Source organism: Rattus norvegicus, chromosome 7 (assembly GCF_021556685.1).
Source record: "Rattus norvegicus strain SHRSP/BbbUtx chromosome 7, alternate assembly SHRSP_T2T, whole genome shotgun sequence".
Taxonomy (NCBI): Eukaryota; Metazoa; Chordata; class Mammalia; order Rodentia; family Muridae; genus Rattus; species Rattus norvegicus.
In genome coordinates, this window is record NC_141540.1 from 6,027,292 (window position 1) to 6,049,237 (window position 21,946).

Genomic DNA, 21,946 nt, shown 5'->3' on the forward strand with positions numbered 1-21,946 from the left:
TCTCGAGTGCTGGGATTACAGATGGGCACCCATCAGAATCCCAGTTCTAGGGATTGAACCTAAGGCTTCATATGCACTAGTACTCCAGCAACTGAGTTACACAGCAATCCTCCTGCCTCGGTTTCCCACGTGCAGGGGTTGTAAATGTGGGACATCACATCCAGCCAGAGGAGACTCCAACATGGAGAGAGAGCGTGTCAACCATGGAACATCTCAGGCAAGGTCAGATAACCAAGAGGTGGAATGTTATAAAAACCGGCTAAGAGAGGACTCAGGCCGTCTACACACATAGCCACTGAAGGGCTTAGGGTGTGTGGTTGTACGGCTGCCTCAGTACATCCAAACATATACAAATTCCTGTAGTCCTCACAGGCAGACTGGGTCTCACTTTGTAGCCCTGGCCGTCTGGAAGCACTGTGAGTAAAGAGGCTGGCCTTGCGTTCTCAGAGACCCACCCACCTCTCTCTCCTGAGTGCTGGGATTAAAGGCAGGTACCACCTGACCCAGCCTACTACAGTTTTCCAAATAAAGACTGTCTCTGACAAGTGGTGGGTCCACTATATACTCATCCATTTTAAATCACGTAGCACAGGGTATGACTTAAAACATATGTAGGGGGACTGGAGAGATGGCTCAGCGGTTAAGAGCACTGACTGCTCAGGACCTCTTCCTGAGTTCGGTTCCCAGCAACCACATGGTGTCTCACAACCATCTGTAATGGGGTCTGATGCCCTCTTCTGGTGAGTCTGAAGACAGCTACAGTGTACTCATACACATGAAATAAATAAATCTTTTAAAAAAACATATGTAGAAGGCAGAATAAGTAGAATTTATTTTTTATGGGAGAAGAGATTCCTTGCAAAGTGGGTGTGGTGGCTCATCCACGTAATCTCAGCACTTAGGGGACAGAAGCAGAAGGACTGCCATGGACTGTGCAGGCCACCCTGGGCTACAGTGAAACTGTCTCTAAAAGCAGACAAGCAAGCAGACTCGGTGCGTGAGGCTCACTGAAAACAGTCGCAGAAGGGTGAGGACTAGCGTAAGGTGCAAAGGCGTGGACTGTGGTGGCTACACAGAGGGAAGCGGGGACGCTCAGGAAAGTGAGCCTGAGAATGAAGCTTCCTAGCCTGGTTAAGATTTTAACCAGCTCTGGGGACAGACGGTGCTACAGTAGAGAAGAGGAAATTCAGACGGGTCGTTTCCATCTGTTCTGGGGCCTGTCTCTACAACTCTGCTACGCTCCTTGAAAAGGAAAAGAAAAAAAAAAAAGATTTTAACCAGCATCTGGTACCTATCAAATCCTCAACTAGGCCTCCTCCTAGGCCTGTGATACCCGAGGTTAATCTCAGGAAAATGCAGATGAGGGTTAGGGCATGTAGCTCAACAGAATGCTTGCCTAGCATATGCTCGAACCCCTAGCATCAGTCCTGAGCAGCACGGAACCTGGTACCAGTAACTCTAGTACTTGAAAGGCAGAGGCAGGAAGGTGAGAAATTCAAAGTCATTCTTAGCTGCAAGTTCAAGGGCAGCCTGGATACATGAGGTCCTGTGTAACATTCAAAAAGAAAAACCCAAATGAGAGAACACTTGCTTCTCGGGTCTCCAGTCACTAGACATCAAGGTTTCACTTTTGGTCACATTCTCCAAAGATGCCCTGTTTAGAAATTCTAGGTCTGACTATAGATGCACAGCACCCAGATTTCCCAAACAAAACAACTCTTTATTATCCCACGAAATGTTATAGAATTCTAAAAGTGCCTGGCATTCTAGCAGCGAGTACAGCGGTGCCCAATTCGGTTTGTATGTTACCCCAATCTAACCCAAGGAATTGGTGCAGCCTTTTTACTTCCGAATTCAACCACTCAACCAGTGGTTGAGGGGGAGGAAAAAATGAAGAGCTACCGTCACGAACAGGATTCGAACCTGTGCGGGGAAACCCCATTGGATTTCGAGTCCAACGCCTTAACCACTCGGCCACCGTGACTCCCAAAACTATGGTTGGCCGCGCGCTTACAGAAAGGGTCCGCACGGCGACTGCGGCGGGCGCGAGTGGATCGGCGCAGGGTCCCGGCACGGAGGTGCATACCCGGAGCAGCTCCCTCCGTCGTACTTTCGCACCATAACATTCGAGACTGGCTCGGGGAATCCGGGTTCGGTAGCCGACTCCTAAATCGGAGGCGATTGGTGAGAACCGAAGATAAGAGGGAGGACACCCCTCACCTAACTCCCGGGTGGCATCAGGGGTGCTGGGTGCACCGGGGCACGGAGCGTCAGGGACACTCGTGTATTGAAACAGGAATGGTTGGAAGGAACTTATTGGAGCGAAAGAGTTCCACAGGAACCTGCGTGCTGGGGGCCCCTCGGGGTTACGGGGCGGGGTTCCTGACTTCCCCGTGGGGTGGAACAGTAAGCCCACTCCCGCGGCGCCACCCAGTCGGGGAGGGCTCCGCTGTGGGACAGCCGCCGCTGCGGGGGGTGCCCGCCGAGCGCGTTCGGGTCCGCCCGCCTCCCGCCGCCGCTGCCCGGGTGCCCGCCGAGCGCGCTCGGGTCCGCCCGCCTCCCGCCGCCGCTGCCCGGGTGCCCGCCGAGCGAGCTCGGGTCCGCCCGCCGCCGCGCCGGGCCGCCGGCAGGGGGCGCTCCGCTGGTCGGGGCCCAGGCGGCGGGAGGCGGCGGTCGTGGCGGCGGGAGGTGGCGGGAGGCGGGCGGAGGAGGAGGCGGGAGCTGAGTTGAGCGGGGCGGGCGGCGGCGGGGCCCGAGCCTGAGAAGATGGCGGTGCGGAAGAAGGACGGCGGCCCCAACGTGAAGTACTACGAGGCCGCGGACACCGTGACCCAGTTCGACAACGTGCGGCTCTGGCTCGGCAAGAACTACAAGAAGGTACGCGGGCAGCGCCGCGCGGGGGCCGGCCGGGACAAAGGGCCCCGGGCCGCCGCTCCCCAGGCCGGCCCACCCTGCGGCCGCCGCGCCCCTCCCCGAGGCCTCCCCGCGCCGCCTGCCCGCCCGCGCCCCTCCCCCACCCCGCCCCCGTCGTGCTCTCTGCCCTGGTGCAGCCCGCGGCTTGGGGCGGCGGCCCGGGCCCCGCAGCCCTCGCCCTCCTGGCTGACCGGTGTCGCCGCGCGCCTCTTCCGCTCCGGTGTGCGAGCCGCGGGGCCCGCGGGAGCCCCCCGCCGAGCCAGACACCGGCGCGGCCCAGGCCTCCCCAGTGCTTTGTGTACGTCCGGAGACAGATGGCAGAGCAGGAGGGTAGACAGGCGCGGAGCAGGCCGTTGAAAGCGTCTCTACCTGGGGAATCACCTGTCTCCCAGAGTTACCCTCGCCTCCTCCTAAAAGGCTGCAAAGCTCTCAGAGGACAGGGCATGGGAGTCCAGGGCAGCAGCCCCTCCAACCCTCCTTTCACAATGAAGTCGCTCTGCGAGCCAGCCTGGCATCGCTTTGGATTTGAGGTTCAGAGGCTAGGATAAGCTTCATATCGCTAGTCCCCACCCCCACCCCGTAACTGGAAATAAAGATGGGGAACAAAAGGGTTCAAGAAGCCCTACCTGTCCTTTTTTAAAAATTTAAACCAATTTTTATTCTTGTGTCTTCATGGCGTCTGGGCTTTTTTTCTATTTTGAACCTTCGATATGGCCTGTTTCCTCACTACCCCCAGCTAATGGTTCTTTTTTCTAGCTTTGTTTTACAGCCCCCAACTCTTACTACCCCGGCTTTGCAGCCAGCTTGTCAGAATACAGCGGACAGCTTCAGAAAGCCCCACTAATCCCGGTTTGCGTTTGGCCCTGAAACCATTAGGGGGTCTCTGTGGGTGTCAGACTCTTGACAAACAGCTGTTGGGGCTGTGACTTGTGTGTACCCTCAGCCTGAGGCTCTGGTTCTCAGTCTTCTGCCTTTGACCTTTTAAAGGGAGATCAGCCTAGGGTCTTAGTGTGAAGCCCCGAGGGCATTGACAGCTGCGACCTGCCTTGGCTTTCATGGGCTTAAACTCTTTGTCACTTACTTCTCCATTCTCTGATCTCTTTACACCTCCCACGGAGAGGTGCTGACTCTGATTAGAGTAGAGGAAATAAGGGTCAAAAGGTAAAGAGAAAGTAACTTCCTGGCTGGCTCAGTGAACAAAACAGAAAGGTAGGATTCCAGGTGGCACGGTATGGAAGTGTTTCTGGGTAAGGATAGATAGCTGTTGTCTTGCTACTTATTATCAAGCTGGGTGAGTGCTCCGAGATCCTTGCTAGAGCTTCAGTAGAAGCAAAATGCCCAGGCTTATTTGATAAGTGAGCTTGTCCCGCCTCACCCTCTTGCTCTCTTAGCACACCATTGTGGACAGAAGCCTAGTCTTTTATCCTGTTCCCCCAAGAAATACATTGTTGCCTCACTTAGAGCCTCAAAGGGATTTTTGTTCCTCTTGAACTCCATCAACCTTCGAATTTTTTACAGTTGGTTGGAGATGAGGTACTGACAGAGCGGCGTCCTGCCACTCCAATGTCAGGGTACAACCAAGGAAGAGGGTAAAGCTTCCTTTGCTGCCAGTCCCCAGTCCCTGCAATCTGGGCTGGTGGCAATAGAACCCAGTCCCTCCCGAAGCCCTTTTTATATAGACATGTGGAGGGGAAAGGAACAATTCTGTCTGTTCCAGGTGCTCCGGAGAACTCATGGGAAAGACGAGGAGGTGGTAGACAGTTTATCAGGAATCTGTTTCTCTTCCCTTCCCTCCTTCCCCAGTACATACAAGCAGAACCACCAACCAACAAGTCTCTGTCTAGCCTGGTGGTGCAGTTGCTCCAGTTTCAGGAAGAGGTTTTTGGCAAACATGTCAGCAACGCACCGCTTACTAAACTGCCGGTGAGTTCCAGGGAGGGGACAGGTCCCCCAAATTGGGAAGAGGGTTTGTTTGTTCTTTAATTTTTTTTCCCTACATGCCTGTAATCCAGAATTAGGGACTTTGAGGCCAGAGCATTAAAAGTTGGAGGCCAGCCTGATCTATATAGCAATTCAAAGACAGTGTGTGTAGTACTATGCTACAAAACAAAACAAAAACAAGACGGAACCCACTGTTTTTCTCAAATTTCAAAATTTGGGAGATTTTTCTTTTCTTTTTTTTTTTTTAACTGTCTCCATCAATGATCAGAGCATTATAACTTGACTTAGCTCCCAGTTGATCATTCCTCTTGTTTTAGAAAAAGTCTGCAACAAGTAATCTGGGAATGTCAGGTTTAGTCCTCCAGTGTCTCTCTCATGGTCATGCTTAAAGGGGTATGAAGTTGGGGGCTGAAGAGATAGCCCAGTGGTTAAGACCACTTACAGAGGCCCTGGGTTCACTTCCTAGCACCCACATGGCATCTCACAAACATCCACAATCAGTTCCAGGGGATCCAATGCCTCTGACCTTCATGGCCCCTCATGAGATGCACATGCAGGAAAAGTACTCACACTTGTAAAATAAATCTTAAAAAGTTAAAAAAAAATATGAGGTTTTGAGGTCAGATATGATGACACACACATGGCATACCCACTACTTAGAAGCCTGGTTCAGGAAGATCACAAATTCAAGCCAGTCTAGGAAACGTAGCAGCACCCTGTCTTCAACTTTAAGAAAAGGGGTACTGGAGGTATATTCCTAGTAGAGCACTTGTTTAACCTGTGAGAGACCCTGAATTCTATGTTCAGTATCACAAAGGGGTGGCCCAGTGGATAAAGTACCTAGAACTACTTATATGGTAGAAGGAGAGAACTGACACCCTGTGATGTCCGTTAGTTCACACACACACACACACACACACACACACACACACACACACAAACACACACACAAAACATACATACACATGCCAACACATGCATACATATATACCCACATATACATAAAATACATATATACATACACACATACTGTACATACACATACCCACACATACATATATACTCATACATACATACATGCATACACATATAACATACATATACATAGCATACATGCACACATAACATACACATAGCATACATGCACACACATACATACACACATAACATGCACATGCATAGAACACATAATATACATAAACATATATACACATATAACATACATATACATAAACACACATGCACATACATATACATACACACATACATAGAATACACATACATGCATACATACACATACATGCATACATACACATACATTCATACATATATACACATATACATACACAGAGAGACTCTAAATAGGTAAGTAAATGTAATTCCTTGAAAGGAGGCAGTGGGATTTAAATTTGCATAAACTTGCCTTTAGTCTTTGTGTGTGTGTGGGTGTGGGTGTGTGTGTGTCTGTGTGTCTGTGTATACAATGTAACTTTCACATACTTCTTCCCTGTCTCAATTTTGTAGATCAAATGTTTCCTAGATTTCAAAGCAGGAGGATCCCTGTGCCATATTCTTGCAGCTGCCTACAAATTCAAGAGTGACCAGGGATGGTGAGATGCCTTCTCTCTCTGCCCTTTCTGTTTAGTTAGGAGAAAATTTTCCATTATTTCCTGGGCCCCTTCTGAAGTGAAAGAGCACGTGTAGAAATTCTATGTCTCTCTTATTTGGATAGATCAGAAGAACCGATGTCATGGCCAAAATAATCTCCAAGCATGAGTGAATCGGGGGTGAATTCTTCCCAAAGGGGGATTCTTAGGTTGTCACCTCAGTCTTTGTCCTTTTGGATTAAGCATAGAGTAACTCATGTATTTGAGACCAGAACACCTGGGTTCCCTGTGATTTGTGTGAATTTCGTTACAAAGATTGCCTCCTAATCTCCCCTGTTGGGAAGTTGCCTTTGGGGCTGGACAGATGGTCCAGTGGTTAAGAACACTGTCTGCTCTTCCAAAGGACTCAGTCTCATTCCCAGCAGCCACATGGCTGCTTACAACCTTCCGGGACCCTGCTCCCAGAGAATCCCATGACCTTTTCTGGCCTCCACAGGCACTGCATGCACATGGTGCACAGACACACAAGCAGGCGAAGACATTTACACATAAGCATAAACTCAGAAGAAACCAAAGGTCCTGTGCCTTTCCTTACCTTTTCCCCCAGACATAAACCATCACTTACTAGATTATTGTCCCGTTACAAGGCGGCGGTACGATTTCCAGAATCCATCACGTATGGACCGCAACGTGGAAATGTTTATGACCATTGAGAAGTCCTTGGTACAGGTAATACTCAAGCCCATTCCTGGTTCCCTCCCCTCAGTAAGAATACAAAATAGCTCTTCCTCATCTCCTCTACTCTCCTCTTCACAGAACAATTGCCTGTCTCGACCTAACATTTTCCTGTGCCCAGAAATTGAGCCCAAACTGCTAGGGAAATTAAAAGACATTGTTAAAAGACACCAGGTGAGTGGGAGGCAGGGTGAGTAACTCAGAGGTTTCTGGAGTAGGTGACTGTTTTACACATTGTTACCACTGTTAGCACTGTTTTAGTGACTGATGGTGTTTTCTGTTAGGAAGCAGCTTGAAGTAAGGTGTTTCTACTGTGCTGTGGCCTTTCTGGTTAGAGCAAGATTAGGTCTTTGAGCATCCATTGTCCTGTTTGCTCTCCCCAGGTTTAATGGGTTTATTCCTGCTCCTTCACCCTGCTTTGGCCTGAGGGATAGAGAGCATCTCCCACTAAAGTAGTGATACCTGATTTCAGACAAATCCAACTTTGGATCAGGTGTAGTGGTCTACCCTACCTTGGAAAGTAGAAACAGAAGGATCAAGAGTTCCAAGTCAGAGGGGTTGGGGATTTAGCTCAGTGGTAGAGAGTGTTTGCCTAGCAAGTGTAAGGCCCTGGGTTCGGTCCTCAGCTCCGAGGGAAAAAAACGTCACCCTTGGTTATGTAGTGTGTTGGGGGTCTGCCTTGAGGATTGAATGATACTGTTAAAAGAACCTCAGTAAAATCTCTGCTCTGTGGAGCTCCTTTTAAATAATCAGATAGTGTGGAAAGGTACTCATAGCCCATTTTGAATCTCCCATAGGTGGGATGGATCAGGGAGTAAAGTAAGTGCTTGTTGTGCAAGCATGAAGACCAGAGTCTGAACCCCCAGAACACATGGAAAACGTGGGTGTATGGCTCATACATATCTGTGCCAGGGAGGTAGGGACAGTAGATCCTAAGGGCTCGTTAACCAGCTCCCCCTCCCCCCAGCTGAAATGTCAGGCTCCTGGTTCTCTGTCAGAGGTGTCTGAAGTAGGCAACCGTAGAGAGTAAGAAAGGAAGGAGCATCCACACACAGGCAGTACACTACACACACATCTCCAGCATGTAGTGTATCGGTGCAGAGGGTTAGCCACAGGACACTCGTCAGTCAGCTGTTCTCCCGAGCTAACATTAATACTGTTTCTTTGCCACTTAAGTGGTGTTGCAGGAAAATACAAACTAACCTTAATGCCACTTCAGGAAAGGTGCAATTTGAGAGGCCGATCTGTGGTTATTACAGTTTAATAGTTTTTCTTAACTGGAGAGTAATTCAGAAGTAAGTAAGTTTACTGCTTTTCCCTGTACTCCTAGGGAACCATTTCTGAGGACAAGAGCAATGCCTCCCATGTTGTGTATCCTGCCCCAGGGAACTTAGAGGAAGGTGAGACTTGGGTCTTGGTGGCCTCTGCTGGGATGGCTTTGGCTGTCACTTACAGGAGGGTTACCCCCTAAGACTACTCACCCCTGTATAACACCTGTGGCTACAAGCTTGCAGCCCAGAGTTCCTGTTACTATGTCTCCAGAGCATCAGGAGGGTGCTGAGTTAGAGCCCTGTCTAGTCGCTTTCCCTTCAGCGTATCTCTCTCTTCTATCTCTCCTCAGAGGAATGGGTACGGCCAGTCATGAAGAGGGATAAACAAGTTCTCCTCCACTGGGGCTACTATCCTGACAGGTGAGGCCAGGTTCTCAGGCGCAGACACAGGTCTGTGTGGCAAGGCAAGGAGGTCCGAGTCAGTTGTTTACTTGTTTGGTTTTTCTTGTATATAGAGTTTTGTCATGTAATCCAGGCTAGTAAAGAACTTGCTATGTAGATTGTGCCGGCATCAAACTTGCAGCCATCCTTGTACCTGAGCCTCCTGAGTGCTGGGATGAGCCGCCCCACTGGCTTTGTGTGTGTGTGTGTGTGTGTGTGTGTGTGTGTGTGTGTGTGTGTGTGTGTGTGTGTGTGTATGCATGCTCTCGCAGAGACAAGAGGATAACCTCAAACTCACCCCCCTTAGGAATGCTGTACACTTTGTTTAGGACAGCATCTCTCATTAGCCTGGTACTCACCCATTAAGCTAGATTGGATGGCCATAGAGAATTGGGGCGCCTGAAGCCCTGGAGCTGCAAGCAGAGCCCAGCGTTGTTAGTTTGTTTCTTGGTTGCTTTTTTTGTTAGTTTATGTGTGAGTGCCCACATGTATGTATATGTAGTACCGCATAAGGGCCTGGTGTCTGCAGAGGTCAGAAGAGGGTGCCTACAGATCCTCTTGAACAAGCGTTACAGGTAATTGTGAGTCATGACGTAGGTGCTGGGAACTGACCCCAGGCTCTGCCAGAGCAGCAGTCGCTCGTAACTGCTGAGACATCTCAGCCCATGCCCAGCAACTTTATGTAGGTTCTGGGAGCAGAATACAGGTCCTTATGCCCACGGACTGGTCATTCTCCAGTTCAGTTTCATGTTCCTCTTTATTATGCATGCAATGCATGCATACATGCATGCATGTATACACACATACATACATACATACATACATACTTAAGACAGGGTCTCATGTAGATCTGTGGCTAGCCTGACTTGGTCTATAGACCAAACTGACTTTAAACTCACAAAGATGCACCAGGTTCTTCCTCCTGAATGCTGAGATTAGAGGATTGCTCTTCCACACCTGGCCTTCTTTTTCGTGTGGGGTGTGTGTGTGTGTGTGTGTGTGTGTGTGTGTGTGTGTGTGTTAGGGCCAGCCTAAGCTATGTGAAGTTGTATCTTAAAACAAAAGTTAAAACAGTATAGTAGTGGTTGGGGATTTAGCTCAGTGGTAGAGCGCTTGCCTAGGAAGCGCAAGGCCCTGGGTTCGGTCCCCAGCTCCGAAAAAAAGAACAAAAAAAAAAGCAAAAAACAAAACAAAAAAAAAAAAACAGTATAGTAGTAGGAAAATGTTTCCACAAATGTATACAATTAGCCTGGGTTATTATGCAACCTTTAAAGTGACAGAATACAGTTACTTTATAGGCAAATTTAAGTGAGAAAAGGAGGTTCACACCTACAGGTCCAGCTTCAGCTCTAGCCCCAGCTCCCCAGAAGGTAGAAACAGGAACCTAGGATCTATAAGCTCTTTGTGAGACATAGCATGGCTTTCAGGGAGGGAAATAAGTGTTAAGTGTAATGTAGTTGTAATTACTTTTGAATGCATGGTTGGTTATAGCTTACCCCGATGCCCAGGTCTCACCGCGTGACACACTCTGACCTTAGACTTAAGGGATCCTGCTTCAGCTTCCCATAGTCTATGCTAGATTGTTTTCATACTTTTTGGAAAGCCTTTTTGTCCTCCTGTATTTGATTTGTTGGTTGAGTGGTTTGCTAGTTTGGTTTTTAAGATGGTCTCACTGTCTGTGAGGCTGCTTCAGTCGGACACAAGACCCTGCTTCAGCCTTGAGAGTGCTGGGGTCACAGTCGTACGTCACCAAGCCTGGATAGTTTCATGGGTTCAAGAGCCTGTCTGAGCTCGCCAAGCACTCTACCACTGAGCCACCTCTACCCCTCTTTTACACTTTTATTATGAGACAAGCTCCCACTACACTGACCAGGCCAGCCTTAAATTCTCTCTATAGTTGAGGCTAGCCTTGAACTTGCATCAATTTTCCCAACCTCCTGAATGTAGAGATTGTAGACATAAGTCACCACATCTACCAGCTTGAAATATTTTATGATATGCTCTCATTGCCTTGTGGCAAAAAGAATCCTGATTTAATTGGACAGATGAACAGTTGAATGTTTTTTGTAAATGGAAAGGCAAGGCTGGGTATGTGAGTCAGTGGTGGAGGCTGCTAGTAGGAGAAAGACCAGGGCCCATGTCTGCACTGAGAGGCATGCAAGGCTGCGCTTTGTTCCTGCATTTCACCTCCGTCCCCACCTCCTGCTGAATCTCTTCTGGCAGCTATGACACGTGGATCCCAGCCAGTGAAATTGAAGCATCTGTGGAGGACGCTCCCACTCCTGAGAAACCTAGGAAGGTGAGCTTTCCTGGTACCCTCCACTGCTAGAACACCCAGGACCAGACCTCTGTGTTGGGGGAGCAGGGACTCTGTGTAAGAGTTTCTAGACAGAAATGTGGCTTCTAGTAACTCTGATGTGGGCTGTCTGTCCTGTGCTTCAGGTCCATGCAAAGTGGATCCTCGACACTGACACGTTCAATGAGTGGATGAATGAGGAAGACTATGAAGTTAGTGACGACAAAAGCCCAGTCTCCCGCAGAAAGAAGATCTCAGCCAAGACGCTGACAGATGAGGTGAGCTCCTTCTTGTCAGAAGCCTGAGCTTACACCTGAGACATGCCTCACTGGGAACTGAAGGGCCAACTGTCGTTCATCCCACTCCCCGTTGTGCAGGTAAACAGCCCGGATGCAGACAGACGGGACAAGAAGGGGGGGAACTATAAGAAGAGGAAACGCTCTCCCTCTCCTTCGCCAACCCCAGAAGCTAAGAAGAAAAATGCTAAGAAAGGGTATGCTACCTCTCCTGTGCCCACACATGCTGTCCAAGGAAAGACAATGGTTTTTGAAGTCACTGGCCCCTGGCTGGTTGTCTGAGAGGAGGGTGAGGGGACCCTCATGTACCTGCTTGATGGTTTTAGTCCTGGTTATCAGTAAACTGAAAGAAAGCTTAGTCACCCAACAGAAAGTCTTCTGCACTACCCCCTTTACTCTGCATATACTGTTTTCTCTTTTTCCTTCTTATAAATGCCTCTAATTTCCAAGGATAACTCTTTCCCTTCCCAGACCCTCCACACCTTACACCAAGTCAAAGCGAGGGCACAGAGAGGAGGAGCAAGAAGACCTGACAAAAGACATGGATGAGCCCTCTCCAGTCCCAAATGTGGAAGAGGTGACACTCCCCAAAACAGGTATGAGCCAGGCCGAGCTCCCAGGCCAGTCCCTACCCTCTCCCATTCCTGCTGTGCCCAGCCCCTCAAAGGACTCTTGCTTTATATCCATGTCTCCTATGGACCTACAGTTGTCCACCAACTTTGTCTTTCTGTGCTGAGAATTGAACCTAGGAACTCCTGTGTACTAGCAAATGCTGTACCCCAACCTCCAAATCTGTTTTTGTACGTATTTGTATGTGTTGGCCAGCCTCTACCTTGTGTTTTTAACATTTAGTTGTATATTGGTGTGTATGTGTGTGTGTGTGTGTGTGTGTGTGTGTGCTCGCCACAGTGTACATGTGGAGGTCATGGACAACTTGTGGGAGTTGGTTTCTCCTTCCACTATGTGGGTTCCAGGGATTGGCAGCGAGTACTTGTATGCACTGTGCCATCGTGCCAACCCTCTGCCTTGTGTTCTGAGACCTGGGACTTGAAGGTTAGGCTAGTCTGGCTGGCCAGGAGCCCTGAGGGGTCTCTTCTTCCCTGCTTCCCCAGCATTGGGATTACCAGTTTGGGCCAGTCTGGGCCACTGTGCCTGGCTTCTTACATGGGTTCTGAGGATTGATCAGAACTTCAGTCCTCTGCAAAAAATACTTTACTGACTGAGCTACATCTCCACCCTGATAGGTGTTTGATTATACTTCTCATCAATAAAATATATTTCAAGACAAATTATGTAAATTATACTGCCAAAACCTCACTTTAGGACCATTTTAAAACATGCAAGGGCTGGAGGGATGGCTCAATGGTTAAGAGCACTGATTGCTGGTAGAGCACTTGCCTAGCAAGCGCAAGGCCCTGGGTTCGGTCCCCAGCTCCGAAAAAAAAAAAAAAAAAAAAAAAAGAGCACTGATTGCTCTTCCAGAGGCCCTGAGTTCAGTTCCCAGCAACCACATGGTGGCTCACAACCATCTATCATGGGATCTGATGGCCTCTTCTGGTGAGTCTGAGGACAGCTACAGTGTAGTCATGTACATAAAATAAATAAATAAATCTTTAAAAAATGCAAACATTATGATTAAAAAAGGGAGTGGGGTGGGGACTAGACTGCTGGCTCAGTGGTTAGGAGCAATGGCTGCTTTTTCAGGTTTGCTTTCCAGTTCCACACAGTGGTTCACAACCGCCTAATTCCAGGACCCTTGCACCCAGCACCCTCTTTTGGCTTCTGCAGGCACTGCATGCAGATGGTGTACAAGCATACATTCTGACAAACACTCACACACAGAGAAATAACTCAAAAAAAATCAAAAAATAAAAATCTACCACGGTGGTAGCACACACCTTTTAACCCAGCACTTGGTGGGCAGAGGCAGGCAGATCTGAGTTCAGGGCCACCCTGTCTACATAGCAAATCCCAGAACAACCAGGACTGCACAGAGAAACCCTGAATCAAAAAAGAAAGAAAAAAAAAGGAAAAGAAAATGAAACTGTAAAAATGTTAAGACGACATTTTAAACAGAGCTGGGAGTCTGGAGAGGTGGCTGAGCAATCAGAGTGCTTGCTGTCCCCAGAGAGCCCTCTAGCTCCAGAGGACCTGGATCTGGTCCCCTCTTTTAGGCTCAGAATCTCCTCTGGACGGCAGGCACTGTTTGCTGACTGTGAGTCTGTCCAGTATGAGGAGTGCTCTTGAGGGGACTGCACTACAGTACTGGTTTGTAGTCTGTCCCCTGTCCGCCAGCCTCACATATCAAGAGATGTATGTGAGTGGGGTTGGGAAGCTGTTTTCTCCTGAGCATTGTGTATGAAATTAAGGGAGAAAAGTCTCCTCTGCTTTACAGCATTGAAAATTAGGCTAGGGGTGCAGCTTACAGTGAACACTGCCTAGCAGGTGTAGAGTCCTGCATTCTGTCCCCCAGCCTTTCAGACAGTTTTAAATCTTCTTTAAATATTTAGGCTAGACATGGTGACACATGATTTTAAATCCCAGCACTTAGAAGGCAGAGGCAGGAAGAACTCTGTAAGCTATTAGAGGCTAGTCTGGTCTACATCACAAGTTCCAGGACAGCCAGGTTCCATACAGAGACCTTGTATTCAACAATTAATTAATTAAGATCTGACTGGAAATGGTGGTAAACACCTTTAATCCCAGTACCCAGAAAGCAGAGGCAGGTGAATCTCTGTGAATGTAAGGCCAGCCTGGTCTACATAGTGAGTTTCAAGACAGCTGTTGATTGCTACATAGTGAGACTTTGTCTCAAGAAAACACAAAACAACAATATTATTAATTAAGATCTACTCATTTAAGTAGGCCTGGTGTCATAGTATAGGCTATAATCTCAGTGATTGCATGACTGAGGCAGGAGGATGTAAATAGTACAGAATCTGCCTGGGCTTCAGAATGACTCCTGAGGCCGGTAGCATAACTCACAATAAGAAGGAAAGCCAAGTGTGCTGCCTCACACCTGCCGTCTGACTGCTGGCCCGGCCCTCGGCAGGCTGGCTGCTTCAGTCTGTGTCTCTTCTTCTTAAAAGATACTAAGTAAAGAAGTAAATAAGGGGGTGGGCATTCAGCTCAGTGGTAGAGCACTTGCCTAGCAAGCGCAAGGCCCTGGGTTCGGTCACCAGCTCCAAAAAAAAAAAAAAAAAAAAAGTAAATAAATTTTAGTTATGGATGTATTTCATGTAAAATGATGTTTATCTGCCTGTAAGATTTGTTAGCATTGGATTCCATGAAACTACACTTACAGATGGTTGTGAGCCACCATATGGTTGCTGTGAATTGAACTCAGGACCTCTGGAAGAACAGCCAGTGCTTTTAACCTCTCAACCTTCTCTCTAGCTTGAGACTGTTTGAAAAAGGCAAAACCAAAATAAAGAGTTTAGGAAGGGAAGACCAGAAGAAAGTGCTGGGAGCCTGGCTTGGTGGGGTACTCACCTGTAAGCTCAGCAGCTCTCAGGAGCAGGTGCAGAGAGCCAGGCCGCTCTTCGTAAGTTAAGAGGCCTGGAACACATGAGACCCCCAAGCCCCAAAAGAAGGCTTGGTGCTGGGACTGTGACTCTGGTAGACACTTAGACGTATGTGCGTGAGGCCTGGGTTCAGTTGCCAGGAGTAACCAAGGGCTGGTATCTGACTACTTACCTGGTATGAGCTCATCCTTCAATTAGAAGACTGTACAGGGAAACAGATAGGGGACAGAGCAGCCAGAAAAGAATGGCCCTTAGGATGCTGAGGCTGGGGAGTCATGGAACTGCACACACAGATGAGAAAGCTAAAGGAAGCCATTGGTTGCATAAGGCAGTAAAATAGAAAACATGTTTGAAAGTTTTTTTGAGAAAGCAAGATATGTGAAACTATTAACAGCTGAGAAGTGAGAGCTTGATTTTGGCCAACATGTCTAATGCAGTGGCTTTTTCTCCCGACAGTCAACACTAAAAAGGACTCCGAGTCAGCACCAGTCAAAGGCGGCACCATGACTGACCTGGGTGAGACAGGGAGGGAGACCTTAGCAGGCAGTGCCTGAGGCATGGAGCGCTCAGCCTACCTTCCCCCAGCCCTCTGCCTTTGCTGACCCTGTGCTCCTTCCTGCCTGACACTCGGCTTCTTCCCTTTCCAGATGAACAGGACGACGAAAGCATGGAGACCACGGGCAAGGTGCAGCTGGTTTAGACAGGCTGTCTCTGTGTGTCTCTGTGATGTGTTTACAGGGCTCCACCTCTCCTTCTGCCCAGCCTCCCCACCCCCGGCCTAGGTGCCCATCCTCATCTCCCTCCCCGCTTCGGTGGCATCCTGTTCCTGGCTACCGGAGGAGCTGAGGGTTGCTAGGGGATGGGAATGCTGAGTATCCAGCAGCCTCCATACTTCTAGGATGAGGACGAGAACAGCACCGGCAACAAAGGGGAGCAGACCAAGAGCGCGGACCTGCACGAGGACAACGTGACAGAGCAGACACACCACATCATCGTCCCCAGCTATGCTGCCTGGTTTGACTACAACAGGTGCTACCCTACGCACCCTCCTCCTCCCCTTGCTGATCAGTGGGCTGTTTCTCCTGTTGCCCCACAGCCAAGAGCTGCTAACTACCCACCCCTGGGGCCTTGTGAACCATTGTGATTTATCCTGCAGTGTCCATGCCATTGAGCGGAGGGCTCTTCCTGAGTTCTTCAACGGCAAGAACAAGTCCAAGACTCCAGAGATGTAAGATTTCAGTTTATGATTTTCTTTTCTTAATCTTTTTTTTAAGATTTATTCATTTATTATATATAAGTACACTGTAGCTGTCTTCAGACACACCAGAAGAGGGCATCAGATCTCATTACAGATGGTTGTGAGCCACCATGTGGTTGCTGGGAATTGAACTCAGGACCTCTGGAAGAGCAGTCAGTGCTCTTAACCACCGAGCCATCTCTCCAGCCCCTATGATTTTCTTTTGGTGTCCTTTCTGCCTTTACCTTCCAGACTCAGCAGTCTGCCTTCCGCTAGGCTCTCTGTTAGGCTCAAGAGGACATGGTAGATCATTAGACAGGCACACCTGAGGATGGTGCAGCAGAGCATTACATCATCACGAGGACATGGTGGACCATTACATCACCACGAGGACATGGTAGAGCATTACATCATCACGAGGACATGGTAGAGCATTACATCATCACGAGGACATGGTGGACCATTACATCACCACAAGGACATGGTAGAGCATTACATCATCATGAGGACATGGTGGACCATTAGACAGGCACGCCTGAGGACGGTGCAGCAGAGCATTACATCTCTTCTGTACAGAACAAGTCCCCCCTACTGTTCCCATTGCTTCAAGCCTTTAACGCATGCAGAGACTTTCACTCCCTACTTGCTATGTTACCTGAAATTCACACAGCCTAGCGTATGAGACAACTTTAGTTAAAATGTCAGCGATGAGTAGGTTGACAAACAAGGTATGTCGGGGTGGTGGTGCACACCTTGAATCCCAGCACTCAGGAGGCAGAGGCAGGCAGAGCTCTTGAGTTCAAGGGCAGCCTGGACTACAGAGCGAGTTCCAGGAGACCCAGGGATGCACAGAGAAATTCTGTCTTGAAACACCAAAACCCAAACCAAAGCAAAACAAGCAAAACAAACAAACAAAAGCAAGATAAAACCACGCCTGGTGGCAAATGACCATAGTCCTTGGGAAGCTGCTATAAGAACTCAAGTTCAAGGCCACCCTGGGCTTCCTAGCTAGACTTTCTGAAAAAGAAGAAGAAACTGAGGGAATTATGAGATGGGAGCATCCACTGTGAGAGAGTAGCTCGTATGTCCAGGGTTAAGGCTGGAAGGCAGTGGCTCTGCAGTAGAACACTTGCCTGATAATGTGCACAGTGTCTTGTCTTTGTACCTCTGCATGCTGGAGGCAGAGGCAGGCAGAGCTCTGAGTCTGAGTCTCATCAGCATGGAGGGCAGTGAGCCAGGGCTATACCGTGAGGCCTGGGCTTGGAAATGAATGATAAACTACAGGGCTCGGGCTTAGGTCGGTGTTGATGGACTCTGATATCTGCATTCTCCACGTGTCAGGCAGACACACACGCTCTTCTAGTACCCTCCCACCATGAACCTCAGCAGACTTCTTATTCATCTCTCTGACTCTTTGAAGATACTTGGCAAATGCCAGCTTGTAGTTCTAGCCCTGGAAAGCTGAGGATGGATTGCGAGTTCAAGGCCAGCTTGGGCTACAGAGTAAGATCCTATATCAAACAAGAAGGAGTTGCTTTAAAGCTGTTTCTGTCAGTTTTCTTGGCTTGGGTTGTGTGTAGAAATCTGTGGTAGGGCGAGTCATGACAAGGTAGTTGAGGTGGGAGCTGGCATGATTTCTCTACCTGCTGTTCAGCCTCCCTCTGCGGACCATCTCTTCTCAGCTTGTTTCTTTCTCCATAGCCTGCTGTTGGTCTCTTCCTCTGAGGCAAGCCAGGTTTATGACAGGAAGGAAAAGGCATTGCCAGGCAACATGACTCTGTGCTATGCTGTCAGGACTAGTGAATGGTAACTGCCAAAGAACTTGTCGTCCCTAGCACTGAGTCTCCACCGTGCACTGGCAATCAGTCTAATTGAGGCTAATAAATATTGTCATCTCTAGTTTACAGCATAGGATCCTGGTAGGAGGAGCAGATGGCTTAAGTCACTTGAATTAGATCATACAGCAACTAAGTAGTAAAGCCAGAATCTGGGTCCTTTAGTGTGGACGAATTCTCACATGTTAGACTTCATAATTTCATTAGTTTTCAAATATTAAGATTCATCTTATTTTTAAAATTACTGTATGTTTGTGGGTGTGTACATGTGAGTGCCATGCCCACAGAGGCCAGGAGAGGGTGTGGGATCTGTTGGAGCTGGCCTTATGAGTGGGGTCTCACACAGGTGCTGGCTTCTTTCAGGCTCCTACAGTGCCAGGTACCTACTTCTCTAAGACATCCTGTTTGGGGGTTGGGGATTTAGCTCAGTGGTAGAGCGCTTGCCTAGGAAGCGCAAGGCCCTGGGTTCGGTCCCCAGCTCCGAAAAAAAGAACCAAAAAAAAAAAAAAAAAAAAGACATCCTGTTTGACACATAAGGACTTCTAAATTTCAAACAGTATGACATCATCATGATAAGACTGGCATTTGAATTTAGATCTTTCTAACTTTATTTGTTTTTTTGTTTTTTTTTTTTTTTGTTTTGTTTTGTTTTTTCCGGAGCTGAGGACCGAACCCAGGGCCTTGCGCTTGCTAGGCAAGTGCTCTACCACTGAGCTAAATCCCCAACTAGATCTTTCTAACTTTAAACTATAAATTACATCTGTAATCCCAGCACTGGGGAGGCTGAGTCAAGATCACAAGTCGTAAGCCAGTCTGGGTTATAAAGCAAGTTCCAGATTAGCCTGAACTACAAAGTAAAATACTGTCTCAAGAAAACAAACAAAAAAGTAGGCATGAGGTGCATGCCTTTAATCCCAGCACTGGGGAGGCAGAGGCAGACAGTTCAAAGCCAGCCTGTCTGTATAGTGAGTCCCAGGGCAGCCAGGGCGGCTGTGTGTAGACAGATACTCCATGGTTAAGAGTGTGTGCTGTTCTTGTGGAGGACCCGAGTTCATTTCCCAGCACCTGTCCTAAGTAGCATTTGATTATTTATACCTCAGCTCCAGGTTTCCCTTAATGAGCATCTGCATGCAAGTGCACACACCCATACACATAACTAACACTTAAAAATATTTTAGAGTTCCTACATGTATGTCTGTGCACATGTGTATACCTGGTGCCTTTGGAAGTCAAAAGAGGATGTCCTATCCCTCCACTGGAGTTCGAGGCTCCTCTGCAGGAACAAGTGCTCATTACCACTGAGCCGTGTCTCTAGGCCCCCAAATAAAACATTTTTTCTCTTTTCTTTCTTTTTTTAAAGATTTATTTATTTTATATATGTGAGTACACTATAGCTGTCTTCAGACACCAGAAGAGGGCCTCAGATCCCATTACAAGTGGTTGTGAGCCAAGCGCAAGGCCCTGGGTTCGGTCCCCAGCTCCGAAAAAAAGAAAAGAAAAAGAAAAAAAGAAAAACAAAAAACAAAAAAACAAGTGGTTGTGAGCCACCATGTGGTTGCTGGGAATTGAACTCAGGACCCCTAGAAGAGCAGCCAGTGCTCTTAACCATTGAGCCATTTCTCCAGCCCCCCTTTCGTTTTTTGTTTTTGTTTTTGTTTTTGTTTTTTTTAAAGGAAATAATGGGTCTGTGAGATAGCTCAGTGAGTAAGGGAGCTTGCCACCGAGGCTGATGAACTGCATTTGATCCCTGGAACCCATATGATGGAAGGAGAGAAGAGACTTCCATAGTCTTCTGACCTCCACACACTTGCCTTGGAGTGAGCACACACAACACACACACACACACACACACACACACACACACACACATACACACACACACACACACACACACACACACACACACACACGATTGATTAATTTTTTTTAAAAAATCAAAAAAGGCAAGAAAGGGGCTGCCAATCCTGAGTGGGCAAGTCCACATGCGTGTCATGGTATGAGAGAGAGAGGGGGAGGGAGGGAGGGAGGGAGGGAGGGAGGGAGGGAGGGAGGGAGGGAGGGAGGGAGAAAGGAGAGTGTTCATAGGATAACTTAGCAGTAAGGACTCTAAGTCTGACCTCCTGAGTTTGGTTCTTAGATCCCACATGCTGGAAGGAGAACCAATTCCTGAAAGTTATCATTTTACCTCTGCATGTGTGCTGTAGATTGTGAATGCCTACATGCACAGAATAAATAAATGTAAATAAATTAATGAAACATATAAACATATAAAAACTAACTTTAAAAAAGGTGTTACATGTTTGTGATCTTAGCACTTGAGGGCAGAGCAGGAGGGTCAGGACTATCCTTGACTGTCCAGCAGATTTACAGCCCACTTGGGCTGTGTAAGACCTCGACTCAAATAAATAACTTTTACAACAATAGTTAAAAGCCAGGATGGTGGGGTTGGGGATTTAGCTCAGTGGTAGAGCGCTTGCCTAGCAAGCGCAAGGCTCTGGGTTCGGTTCCCAGCTCCGAAAAAAAAGAAAAAGAAAAAAGAAAAAAAGAAAAAAAAACAAACAAAACAAAACAAAAAAAGCCAGGATGGTGGTATATATAATAACTCCAACCTCTGGGATGTGGAATTGTGCTGTAGACCAAGTTGAAGTCCAGCCTGTGCTACACAAGAACCTATCTCAAAATGATAAGTTAAAAAAATCATAAATCACAATTTTAAGAACCAAAACAAAAGCAGCCCTTAAGTGCTGGAGAGATGACTCAGTGGTCAAGGACACTAGCTGCTTTTGCAGAGGACCCAGGTTTGATTCTCAGCACTTAATGGTGACTCACAACTGTCTCCAATTCCAGGGATGCAACAACCCCATTTTGCATCCTTGGGTACCAGGCATGCTTGCAGTACACAGACATACGTGCAGGCAAAACACCCATACGCATATTAAAACAGCAGTGTTTCAGTTTCTTCTCTGGCACCAGGCAGATTGTTACATTGGTAAGGACTTGGATTTCTGAGTTGGGAAACAAGGGCTCCTCCCGCCGTGCCCCGCAAAAGAACTGGGTACTGAGCAGGATGATACATCCTGCAGTCTCAGCACTTCAGAGGGTGAGAGTCCTGAGTACAATTTTATTTTGTGGGGTTGGGGATTTAGCTCAGTGGTAGAGCGTTTGCCTAGCAAGCGCAAGGCCCTGGGTTCGGTCCCCAGCTACGAAAAAAAGAAAAGAAAAAAAAATTTTATTTTGTGTCTTCAGTGTTTGGCTCGCACTTTTGTGTATGTAGCATGTGTGCCTGGTGCCTGCCCCTGGAATTCAGAAAGCATCTGATTCCCCATAGCTGAAGTCATGGATGGTTACGGGCCACCATGAGGGTGCTGAGAACTGAACTCGTGGGTCCTCTGCAGGAACAGCAAGTGCTCTTAACCACGGGCCACCCTCAGCGCCCAGTGAGAAGCATGTGATGCTATACAGTTAGCATATGTTGGGTCATCAGCACTTGTACTATTGTTCCTCTCCTTGGGCCTCCAACATTAATTTTCTTCCTCTTGTCTTTCTTACTCTTCTAAGCTACCTGGCATATCGGAACTTCATGATTGACACTTACCGGCTGAACCCCCAGGAGTATCTAACATCCACTGCCTGTCGGCGGAACTTGGCGGGTGATGTCTGCGCTATTATGAGGTGGGTCTCGCTGCTGAGGAGAAAGAGTTGAGAGGATGGCTGCCTGTATGTCTTGGCAGAGCTCCAGATACTTTCAAAGAAGGTAGGGAATCAGCAAGAGCAACACCGTTAGGGAAAGCCAGTGAGAACAGGTAGAGAGTGGAAACGTGCTGTAAAGCGGGGCGAAGGCTGGGCCTCC

The 21,946-nt window shown here is 48.1% G+C and overlaps 1 protein-coding gene, 1 long non-coding RNA gene and 2 other non-coding genes across 20 annotated transcripts in view; 2 read left to right on the forward strand and 2 right to left on the reverse strand.

The window, feature by feature from the left end:
* Positions 1–1,114: 1,114 nt before the first annotated feature.
* LOC120093962 (small nucleolar RNA SNORA55) lies at positions 1,115–1,242 on the forward strand. Its single transcript, XR_015626238.1, has one exon. It is a non-coding gene; the product is annotated as a small nucleolar RNA SNORA55 (small nucleolar RNA).
* A 660-nt stretch (positions 1,243–1,902) lies between these two features.
* Positions 1,903–1,984, reverse strand: Trnas-cga1 (transfer RNA serine (anticodon CGA) 1). The gene has a single exon. It is a non-coding gene; the product is annotated as a tRNA-Ser (tRNA).
* Positions 1,985–2,741: 757 nt separating this feature from the next.
* The window catches only part of Smarcc2 (SWI/SNF related BAF chromatin remodeling complex subunit C2), a 28,113-nt gene continuing 8,908 nt past the window's right edge, over positions 2,742–21,946 (forward strand). For 11 of the 17 annotated variants that reach the window (XM_087559052.1, XM_087559047.1, XM_087559053.1 and 8 more), the window contains exons 1-16: positions 2,742–2,877; positions 4,717–4,836; positions 6,379–6,464; positions 7,109–7,190; positions 7,278–7,370; positions 8,527–8,596; positions 8,818–8,887; positions 11,132–11,207; positions 11,351–11,482; positions 11,582–11,697; positions 11,972–12,096; positions 15,481–15,540; positions 15,672–15,709; positions 15,923–16,053; positions 16,181–16,252; positions 21,655–21,768. In XM_087559052.1, the coding sequence (XP_087415178.1) occupies positions 2,767–2,877; positions 4,717–4,836; positions 6,379–6,464; positions 7,109–7,190; positions 7,278–7,370; positions 8,527–8,596; positions 8,818–8,887; positions 11,132–11,207; positions 11,351–11,482; positions 11,582–11,697; positions 11,972–12,096; positions 15,481–15,540; positions 15,672–15,709; positions 15,923–16,053; positions 16,181–16,252; positions 21,655–21,768 (1,496 nt within the window). In that variant the 5' untranslated portion in view covers positions 2,742–2,766. 17 annotated transcript variants of the gene reach the window in all.
* Positions 16,259–20,109, reverse strand: LOC148004419 (uncharacterized). Its single transcript, XR_015625018.1, has 2 exons — positions 18,807–20,109; positions 16,259–18,487 (listed from the first exon to the last, which is right to left on the reverse strand). It is a non-coding gene; the product is annotated as an uncharacterized LOC148004419 (long non-coding RNA).